The sequence below is a fragment of the Elephas maximus genome, chromosome 11, assembly GCF_024166365.1.
Source record: "Elephas maximus indicus isolate mEleMax1 chromosome 11, mEleMax1 primary haplotype, whole genome shotgun sequence".
Classification (NCBI taxonomy): domain Eukaryota; kingdom Metazoa; phylum Chordata; class Mammalia; order Proboscidea; family Elephantidae; genus Elephas; species Elephas maximus.
Genome location: NC_064829.1, coordinates 78,200,869 through 78,212,693, shown reverse-complemented (window position 1 = coordinate 78,212,693; position 11,825 = coordinate 78,200,869). Strand labels below are relative to the sequence as shown.

Below are 11,825 nucleotides of genomic sequence, written 5' to 3'. Positions count from 1 at the left end.
GGTTAAAATAACAGACAATAAGGAGCTAAACCTGTTGCCATCTAATCGATTCTGACACATAGCACCCTGTATTGCGCTGGGCAAATCTGCTGCAAAAGTCCTCTTTAAAGTGTTAAAAAAGCAAAGATGTCGCTTTGAAGACTAAAGGTGTGCCTGACCTAAACCATAGTGTTTTCAACAGCCTCATATGCATGTGAAAGGTGGACAATGAATATGGAAGATGGAAGAATTGTGTCTTTGAATTAGTGTTGGTGAAGAATACTGAATAAACTATGGACTGTCAGAACCACAAATTTGTCTTAGCAGAAGAAGTACAGCCAGAATGCTCCTTAGAAGAGAAGACAGCGAGACTTCGTCTTGCTTACTTTGGACACGTTAACAGGAGGGATCAGAGCCTGGAGAAGGACACCATGCTTGGCAGAGGGTCAGCAAACAAGAGGAAGACGTTCAATGAGATGGACTGACAGTAGCTACAACAATGGGCTCAACAGTGGCCACAGCAATGGGTACTTTGTTATGGCAGCCACAGGAAACTACAACAGAGTTCAAGTTGCAGTTCAACACAGCAACAATTGTGAGGATGGCACAGGACCTGGAAACATTTTGTTCTGTTGTACATAGGGTCGCTATGGGTCGGCCCTGACTTGACAGCACCTAACCACCACAAGGAGCCAAATTCATATGGAACACAAGTTAAAGTATTTTGATTCAGATTGCTGAAAGCCTAGGAAAAATCTAAGTTAATCAAAGTAAATCCTGTGAGGTTTTGGTTTTTTTTTAAAGAATTTAAAGGTGGAGGTGGCAGGGAGTCAGCTTGTCTCTGGTTAGCACGAGGCTGCACTAATGAGGTTCTGAGGTAGCCTGTGTCTTCAATCAATTGCCGCCACAGCAGCAGCTTTTCATCTTCCAGAAGGCTCCAGTTCTCCTCTGCTCCCTTCCCTCCCAAGTGTGGGTTTCAGAGCCACAAGCTTATAGCCTATAAGAAACCCAGCCCGGAAGCCGACTTCCCTATCCCTCTATCTTGTGGAGCGAATGAAGGAAGCTATGCTTAAGAAATTGTCAAGTACAATGAAAATTGAAAGGAAGTGGTCGATGAGAATGAAACAATAGCCTTGTTTAAAAAAGGAGAATTTGATTTACCAAGTTATAAGCTTGTAAAATCTAGTCTTTTATATAATTTATGAGGCCTGACCATTTTCTTCTCAAAATTTGTTTTTCATTAGCACCATTGTAAGCAAAGACTGGACACTAAAGCCAATGTGGTTCATTGATACCAGCTCTGGAAAATGTGGTTAAAACTTCAAGTCATTCGGATTCTACGAATGTCAAAACTTGTGATATACTACTCTGAACAAAGTCAGGTTAAAATTCATCTCTTAATTAGTTATGATATTAAAAAAAGATTTTTTAAAAATAGAACAAAATTTCAAAGAGAATGTTCAACCCAACATGTTTAAGAACTTGAAAGGCATACATTTAAATGCAGTGGATAGAATTAGAATTCTTTCTTATCCATGAAGACATTTCTAAATGACTCTACACACATGGACTTTGACAGCCTCGTTCTATTTCCACCAGATCTGAATAGAGGACATGTCTTTAAACATATCACAACCCAAACATTGCATCAACGCAGGTTAACTTTCTTTCAGTGAGATTTCATTACTGTATTGATTTAGTCTCTTTACTAGACGTTCCAGCAACTCACTCTATCCTTTATGTTAAAAGCTTTAGAATATTAGCAACAGTGACCGATTCCTCACTTGACATCTCCCATGAGATAAAACCGCAGTGACACCATTCCCCTTTTTACTAAAAGTCGCTGCCCAACTTCCTCTAATCTCAGCCTAGTTCATAGGACATCCAGAAATTACCTAGTTGACCCTATGCTAATTAAAACCCTGGTGGCTCCGTGGTTAAGCACTCAGCTTTTAACTGAAAGGTGGGATTCAAACCCACCAGCCACTCCCCAGGAGAGAGATGTGACAGGCTCCTTCCATAAAGGTTTACAGCCTTGGAAAACACTGCTTCAGGGTATTAAATAGACTACTAGGCAGGCTTTGTGAACGAAATTTTTATTTACATTGTATCTAGAGGCAGATACATAAATTCTTATACAATTAATTTCCAAAAATGTGCAAGAAATACTATAATTTGTTTACAAACCAAAACACATATTAAAATCAATGGACTTTGGATCAATCACACTGTGGTGTTCTCAGTACAAATGGTACACACCTGATTTAAAACATACAGAAAAAGTGTAAACTACAGCAATCTGGATTGCAAGTGTTAATTTCATGGCACTCCAACATGACTATAAAACTTCTTTAACCCAACATGTATATTATTACAAAATTCTATAAGAATTTTTCATCATCTCTGGATGTAGAGTTTGGGACACTTCAGAAACAGCAACTACCACGTTATGATTAATAAAAAGGATGTTTGTAAAAAAAAAAATCTTTACAGGTTTAAAAAAGTATTAAATCATATTTTTAATTACTAGAGTACCAATACTTTATTTTAGAATTTTAAAGTTACTTATGGAACTGGCAATTGTTCCTTATTACAGTATTCAACAAAACTCTCTATTGCTGGTAGTGTGAACTCATTTTCTAATTAAGAATTCACATTCGATGAAAAGCAATTAAGATTCAAATGAAAAAAATTTTGAATCATAAAGCAACATCTCTCATCACATAGTGTGAAATGTACTATAATTTAACATTGGCATTTCTGAAAGTATTGTTAAGAAAAATATTTAGGCTTGCAGGACTAAAGAGACATTGCATATAACCTAGTTAAGATTTTAGTTAACTTATCCTATTTTCTTAATACTGGCTCAGAAACTACCAAGTATATTTTATATTTTATTTACTGTATGCCAATGATTTAGCCTTTTGGCACATTATTTTCTTTAAGGGCAAGATGGTTGTTCTGTGTAGGTGGTTTCCTTTAAAACTATTTTTAGCTCTGTGATCATTTCCTGTGATAAACATTTTTGACTTTCTAAGATTTCAGATTATTGCACCAAATAGAAAGAGAATAGTTTTCCTTAGACAGAAAGAGAAACAGTAAGAGATAGCTTTACCAAGTACTTTCTATAGCTTTCTTATTATTTGTAAAAATGCATAATAGTGTCCCAAGTAAGCCTGAAAATAGCTTCTGGCCTCCATCATGTTTTATAATGAAACATTTGGAAAAAAAAAAAACTCTGATCCATTTATTACAGGAAATTGATACAGCTTTCCTGTTTTTTTTTTCTTGCCTTGAGTGCAGAAGCACGTATTTAAAATCATAGGTTGCGTTCATATGTCATCTAAGTCACCATTCAACAGAATTCAAAACTTTTAATCAAATTGTATGTAGACCAAATTACAAAATGAAGACGAACTCTCTTTTTCCACTTCCATTTTTAATCAGACTGTTCTAAAGTCCTATACAGCCAATCTTTCACACTGTGGTGCACTGTTTACGCCAAAGGGCTATTCCTCTATGCAAAACTAGAAAATATTGCAATATCCTTCTCTTTCGTTTTTAAATTTAATTTCTTGGCAAATACTTTGCTTTTTATCAATATACTATAAGAACCTAACAATTTCAAATTGGATTATAACAGGGCATGCTTAAGTATTTTTATATTATGGATATACGAAAACACATCAAAAATTAGCTTTCTGAATTAGAACAGTATCAAGATTTGCCCTCCAAAAATGCACAAAATACAATTTTAAAAACATTTAGATGAAAACTAGAATAATCTTGACACTAAATTGCTCGATGTTAGACACATGGCATCATGAGGAAAACATGGGGAACAGGCTATGTCCACATGATAAAGCAGGGTTCAGGGCAGCCCAAAGACCTCTGTGCACTATGATTTCACAAAGAGTACATGTAAATGCTTCTAGAAACGTGGAGAAGCCATGCCAACACTTATTATTAATACACAGTGACTCTCTGACAATACCTGCCATCTAATATAGATGCACAGGGACTTTTAACTCACCCTAGATATATTTTAAATTGTTTAAAAATAAATAGTTTTGCAAAAAAAATAGCTTAAATGTCTTGCATTAATTTGATAACAAGTTTACAACTCTGTAATAGTTCTTAATCCAAATAGCTTATAGTGAACATTTATATTATTACAGTATACTCCATATTCCATCTTACTAGGTGAAAACATATCAGAAAATGAAAGAGGAGTCTCCATAACAAGGTACAATCAACAGTCTACCAAAATTAAGTACCTTTTCCCCTTTAAGTCAAAATTTATCACACCACCATGGTGTTATGGCATTACACCTTTTCTTGACATCTCAATTCCGACCCTAAAAACAGAGAAAACAGTGGGGACACGGATATGTTTGAACGACAAAGACCCTTGTCCTTGTGTTTAAATGGGGGTAGAGATAGGAAAACTCCAAGTGACAAAGGAAGAAACACCTCGAATTACATGTTTCATCTGAAATGGAATCATTTTCCTTTAAAGCTGTGTAACTGGAAACACTTTCTGTACAGGGCAACCCAAAATGCTAGAAGACAGTATTGTGCAATGAATAAACACTCCCCATTTCAACTAAAAGTATTGGGATAACCACCACCACCACCATAACGACCAATTCAGACAGAGAAAATGATTAATTACCGATCCCAAATTACTTGAGACTCAGCTAAATTAAAAATAAACCAAAGGAAAAAAAAAAACTTTTTAAATAGCAGTATATTATGTTAGGCAATAAGACTTCCTTATATCTGATGTGGTTTTAGTGTTTTCCTTGCATCATGCTCAACAATTTACATAATCTTTCAACTAGAGTCATTTTTTTATTCGGGGGGGAGGTTAGGTGGGGTCAAATCTAGCATATTTTAATAGAATAATATAAATCCAACTTAAAAACAATGCTTGCTTTTTATCCAGATGAATTGAAAACTTTATATAAACTTTAATGCTGCAAGAGAATCCAGTTCATTAATGAAAATCAGCTGCATAAGCAAGTTCTACCCAAGAAAATGCTGACTAAGGCTAAATAAATCACAAATAAAATATTTTACCAAAGGAAAGTACAGATGACACACAAAAAAACTGCTATCACAGGAAACTATGATCAACTAGCATTTCTTTAATAAGAGCTCTAGTTCCACAGGGCTTTATATTTATGCCAATTTGTACCAGAGTTTAACGAAAGAAAAGGCAACAATTTCTAAATTGGTGGTATACATTTAAGAATTTTTAATGTAAGGCCATTTTTTAAAATAGACAAACCACAAGATAAAAATGAAAGCAACAGAAAAGTTCAACTTTTCACAACAAAAAACTACTACAATCTTAAAATTAATTAAGAAATGAGTGTTATCAAAGACATGTTGTAGCTCTGCCTTCCATTATCCAAGATGATGTCGATTCATAATTCTAAATAAATCTTTCTAAGGTATGAGATTATAAAATCTTGTTCAGTGTACATGTAAATCCTGTGTTTTTCATGACATGGGTATGCTTCTTCAACACTACCTTTTGAAAACCCGCCATTTCGAGAGACAACAATTTTCTTTCTGTAAGTTTTCATTCAACTTTACTTAGGGTTGAATACACATGAAATGTGCTTTTAATGCATAAAAATCACAGTGGATAGCAGCAAAGGACTTGGAGCGGGGATTAAGGAGAATCTGATCATTCACATTGTGATTATTCTGCACATTGAGGAAAGATAATTCACACTTCTAAAACCTCCAGACTTCCCTTTTGAAAGAACAAAAATAAACCCAAGATACCTTGCCGATACTTCCCCACACCTAGACATGTTGATGACTCTTCTACACAGAAAACTGAAATAATTACGGCAGCAAAAGATTTTGATAGCAATCAAAGTTTGTAAACCGTATTTCAATCTTTCCCTTGTTCCCAAAGTGCAATATGCAGGGTCCTCAATCTTTCAGTAGTGCTTCTCTTGTAGATAGTCCTTCATTTTGTTTGGCAAAGGCAGTTTCTGGATCAGGTCTATCCTGGTGTACTGCCGTATCACGAAACGGCACAGGTACTGCAGGGAGCGCACCTGCATGAACCGCGACACCGGATTGGTCAGCCTGACCGGGTAGGTCGCAGAGCCGGGCAACCGAGACCGCGAATAACAAAAAGCTCCGTTTTCAGAGTCCCTGATTGAATGTTCAATGAGATCAACTATCGACGTGTGTCCTTCCACATCGGGCTGCTCGTAGAAGCTAAACCTACCATTCGAGTGCTCAATCCTAGTGTGAAGTGTTTTGCCATGGGAGCGGAAGCTCAAGCTTAAAAGGTAACGGTCGTCAGAACTGTCCCGGACGAGAAAAGAGCCATCCGGCACGTTGGCTAGCTTCCCTTCTGCTTCCCAGCGAGTAATGGGTCCCCAGTACCATCCTTGTTTCGCAAGTTTTTTCAGCTCCTCAGTCAGGCTTGTCACCACCATAGGACCACTACTCTGCACTGAGTCATAGACTCTTGCCACCCCGGGAGCAGAGTTGGGATCAAAATTCAAATGACAGCGCACACTTTCAGACACATGGGCATCTGTGCCAGGGATTCCGCTGAAGTTCCTTTGGATTTGATGATTCTGCATTGGAGGTAGCAACGGTGAGAGTGGAGGGACATCCTCGTGCCTTGCTCTGGGGCTCTGCAACAGGACTCCCGTGGTGCCAATCAACAAGCCGTTCACCTGCTGGTCCGCAAAGACGTCGGGGGCTGCGCCCAGGTCCTGGTCTACCTGACTCTCCTCTTCAGGGAAAGAGCCCCCTCCCCCTGGAGGAGGGACTGCAGAGACTTCCATGGGGGAAGAGCTGTCCACACAGTAGCTCCGCGACCCTTCCAGGGGATACATCCCCTCATCTAAAGGCACAGTGTACTGGATGTAGTCCTGAGGCACGAGTCCAATAACTACAGGCACATGGTCGTCAAGGTGAAGATGCAGGTCCCCGTTCTGAGAGTCTGCGCTCTTCAGGGAGCTGGTCTGCTCTTGGCACACAGTTTCAGGCTGCAAGTCATGGAAATCCTTCCGGACCCCGTTCAAGGCTGGGGTGGGATTGGAGGAGTGGACCAGGGCTTTGACCCTCACCTCCATCTTGATGCACGTCTCCTCGGAGTTCGTGGGCCGCAGAGGCCAGGGGGTCGGGCTGTAGTGGTGACTGCGGAGCGAGGTCGACCGTATGGGCCTTTGGGCCCTCACGTCTTTGAACACGATTGGGGCTGAGGAGGAAGAGAAGGTGTCCTCATCGACCGAGCTCCCGGAAGGCGCACCACCCTTGCCTCTCTGCTTCTGTTTTGCAGAAAGCCGCCTTTTTAGCGTACCCATGAGGCTTTCACTTTTCGATCTAGTTTTTCCACTTTTTTCATCTTCACTATTGATGTCACAGCTGGCCATATCTTTACCGTAGCAGCTACCAAATAAGGAATCATCTTTCCCAAAATCACTGGCAAGTGAAGGTTGTTGTACTACCATGAAATCAGTTTCTTCTTTACTTTTATTCAAGTTAAAAGATTTCCGGAAGGTTTTAAGACTAATTTTCTTCATTATGACTGGTCACCTAATGCAGGGGGATCAATTTCTCTCTGGGATATTGTCCCCGAACATCTGAAGAGGCTGCAATGCTGCATCTATGTATTTTTCCAGCTTCATTTAACCTCTGGGGCCATTTTCTGAAGGGGAAAAAAAAAAAATCACATTAAAAAATATTTCCACAGAAGTTTTACTTTACTCACAGTCTTAATCTTTTAGCTTCTGAACAATGACACCTGAGAGTTTTCTTAAGACTATAAGCTTTGTGAGGAAAGGGGACTTTTTTTCTACTGTCATCCAGCAGATCACTGCCTAATATATCGCTGGCATTCAATAAATACTTGATAGTGCCTAAAGAACAATTCCTGGTGCTGTCTTTTCGCACCTCGATTTTTGTTTTATCCTCAATATAAGGGTCTGCGTCCACGTCTTTCCTAACTCCATCCTATACAGGCCCATGCCCATGGTCAGCACAGATTCATATGCTTCTCTTCTGCCCATTCACCAGTCTACGTCCCAACAAATAGTGAAACACTCACATAGAAGAGCATGCAGACACAGGTAGATCTGGTAGAATCACAAGCATAGTCACTCCTCAACAACGTAAACATATTTTAAAATATTTAAACATCCGTAAAAACAAATAAAAAAGAGCTCCGTAATCTGATGAGTTATCTGGAGAAAGCCTAGACAATTTCCGTCTCTGCTCTTGAGTTCCACCACTTGTCTACCAGCTTGTATTACTGTGGTGGCTTGCACGTAGCTGCAATGCTAGAAAGCTACACCATTCATATTTCACATGCCAGCAGTGTCACCCATGGTGGACAGGTTTCAGCAGAGCTTCCAGACTAAGACAGACCAGGAAGAAGGACATAGCAATTTACTTCTGAAAAAGATTAGCCACTGAGAACCTTATGGATAGCAGCAGAACACTGCCTGATATACTGCCAGAAGATGAGCCACTCAGGTTGGAAAGCACTCAAAATACAAGGGGGGAGAGCTACTTCCTAAAAGTAGAGTCAACCTTAATGACATGAATGGAATAAAGTTTCTGGGACCTTCATTTGCTAATGTGGCATGACTCAAAATGAGAGAAATAGCTGTAAACATCCATTAGTAACTGGAACGTGGAACATACGAAGTATGAATCTAGGAAAATTGGAAAGTGTCAAAAATGAAATGGAACGTTTAAAGATCTACATCCTAGGCATTAGCTAGCTGAAATGGATTGGTATTAACCATTTTGAATCAGATAATCATATGGTCTACCATGCCAGGAACAACACTGAAGATGAATAGCATCACATTCTTCTTGAAAACGAACATTTTCAAGATCTACCCTGAAGCACAAAGCTGTCAGTGATAGGGTAATGTCCATATGCCCACAAGGAAGAACAGTTAATACAACTATTACTCAAATTTACATACCATCTACTAATGCCAAAGATGAAAAAACTGAAGACTTTTACCAACTTCCGCAGTCTGAAATTGATCAAACATGCAATCAAGATATATCAATAATTACTGGTCATTGGAATGTGAGAGTTGGAAACAAATAAGGATCAGTACTTGGAAAACATGGCCTTGATGACAGAAATGACGCAAGAGATTGCATGATAGAAGACCAACGACTTATTCATCGGAAATACCTCTATCCGACAACATAAACAACAATTATACATGGGGACCTCGCCAGGTAAAATACACAGGAATCAAATCGACTAAATCTGTGGAAAAAGACAATGGTGAAACTCAGTATCATCAGTCAAAACAAGGCCAGGGGTTGACTGCGGAACAGAGCATCAATTGCTTATATGCAAGTTTAAGATGGAGCTGAAGACAATTAAAACAAGTCCATGAGAGCCAAAGTATGGCCTTGAGTATATATCCCACCTGAATTTAGAGACCATCTCAAGAATAGATTTGATGCACTGAACAATAATAACTGAAGACCAGATTAGTTGTGAGATGACATCAAGGAAAATATACATGAAGAAAGCAAAAGGTCATTAAAAAAACAGGAAAGAAAGAAAAGACCAGAATGGATGTCATAGGAGTCTGAAACTTGCTGTCAAACACCGAGCAGCTAAAGCAAAAGGAAGAAATGATGATGTAAAAGAACTGAACAGAAGATTTCAAAGGGCGGCTCAAGAAGACAAAGTAAAATATTATTATAATGACACGTGCAAAGAGCTGGAGACAGAAAAACAAAAGCAAAGAACATGCTCAGCATCTCTCAAGCTAAAAGAACTGAAGAAGAAATTCAAGCCTCAAGTTGCAACAATGAAGGATTCTATGGGGAAAATATTTAACGACACAGGAAGCATCAAAAGAAGATGGAAGGGATACACAGAGTCACTGTACAAAAAAGAACTAGACAACATTCAACCATTTCAGGAGGCAGCATATGATCAAGAATGGATCGTACTGAAGGAAGAAGTCCAAGCTGCACTGAAGGCACTGGTGAAAAACAAAGCTCCAGGAATCGACGGAATACCAAATGAGATGTTTCAACAAACGGATGCAATGCTGGAAGCGTTCACTCATCTATGCTAAGAAACGCGAAGACAGCTACTGGCCAAATGACTGGAAGAGAACCATATCTGCACACATTCCAAAGAAAGGTGATCCAACAGAAGGAGGAAATTATCAAACAATATCATTAATATCACATGTAAGCAAAATTCTCCTGAAGATAACTTAAAAACGGCTGCAGCAGTACATCAACAAGAACTGCCGGAAATTCAAACCATATTCAGAAGAGGTTATAGAACGAGGGATATCACTGCTGTTATCAGATGTATCTCAGCTAAAAACAGAATACCAGAAAGATGTTTACCTGTGTTTTATCGACTACACAAAGACATTCAACTTTGTGGATCATAACAAATGACGGACAACATTGAGAAAAATGGGAATTTCAGAACACCTAATTGTGCTCATGTGAAACCTGTACACAGAATAAGAGGCAGACATTTGAACAGAACAAAGGGATACTGTGCGGTTTAAAATAGGAAAAGGTGTGTGCCAGGTTTGTAGCCTTTCACCATACTTACTCAATCCGTGTGCTGAGCACATAAACCAAGAAGCTGGTCTACCTGAAGAATGTGGCATAAGGATCAGAGAAAGACTCATCAATAACCTGCGTTATGCAGATGACACAACCTTGATTGCTGAAAGCAAAGAGGACTTGAAGCACTTACTGATCAAGATCAAAGAGTACAGCCTTCAGTATGGATTACACCTCAACATAAATAAAACAAAATCTTCACAACTGGACTAATAAGCAATATCACGATAAATGGAGAAAAGACTAAAGTTGTCAAGGATTTCATTTTAGATGGATCCATAATCAACACCCACGGAAGCGGCAGTCAAGAAATCAAATGATGCATTGTATTGGGCAAATCAGCTGCAAAAGACCACTTTAAAGTGTTGAAAAGCAAAGATGTCACCTTGAGGACTAAGGTACCCCTGATCGACCTGAGCCATGATATTTTCAACTGCCTCATATGCATGTGAAAGCTGGACAATGAAAAAGACGAAAGAATGATGAATTTCAATTACAGTGTTGGAGAAGAATACTGAATATACCATGGACTGCCAGAAGAATGAACAAATCTGTCTTGGAAGAAGTACAACCAGAATGCTCCTTAGAAGCAAGGATGGTGAGACTTTGTCTTGCTTACTTTAGACACGTTATCAGGAGGGATGAGTTCCTGGAGAAGGACATTATGCTTGATAAGGTAGAGGGCAAGGAAAAAGAGGAATACCCTTAACGAGACTGATTGACACGGTGGCTGCAACAATGAGCTCAAAGATACCTACTGCTGTGAGGATGGCACAGGACTGGGCACCATTTCATTCTGTTACACATGGAGTCGCTATGAGTCAGAGCCGACTCCAGGCACCTAACAACAACTCCTGAGTTTCTTGAGAATAGGGTCATTCGCCTTCACATTCCAAGTCCCTAGCACCAACCCGAGGAGAGAGGAGCTGAATGCTCACAGGTTGAATAAAGTTCATTCCTATGCTGTACCCAGAACAACTAGGCATAGCTAAAATAGTTTATACCTATTTTGAAGATTAAAGCATATTTCCATCATCATACTAGTACTATTACTACTGTTATTATTATTGTTATTCCTCCTTTTTTGCAATTTCCCAAACTTTTTTTGTACACTGTTCCATTATTGAAACAATAGGATTTCAATTCAGTAAAGACTTTCTGGAAGTCATTTCAGAGGAAAAAAAAATTGGTCTCATAAATTACATTAGTTGGTTATAGTAATA

General features: G+C 38.9%; 1 protein-coding gene across 3 annotated transcripts in view; it reads right to left on the bottom strand.

Annotated features, from left to right (window-relative positions):
* Positions 1–3,203: 3,203 nt before the first annotated feature.
* SOCS6 (suppressor of cytokine signaling 6) overlaps positions 3,204–11,825 on the bottom strand; it is a 36,015-nt gene continuing 27,393 nt past the window's right edge. For all 3 annotated transcript variants that reach the window (XM_049901119.1, XM_049901121.1, XM_049901120.1), the window contains exon 2: positions 3,204–7,672. In XM_049901119.1, the coding sequence (XP_049757076.1) occupies positions 5,940–7,547 (1,608 nt within the window). In that variant the 5' untranslated portion in view covers positions 7,548–7,672 and the 3' untranslated portion in view covers positions 3,204–5,939. The remainder of the gene's footprint in view (positions 7,673–11,825) is intronic.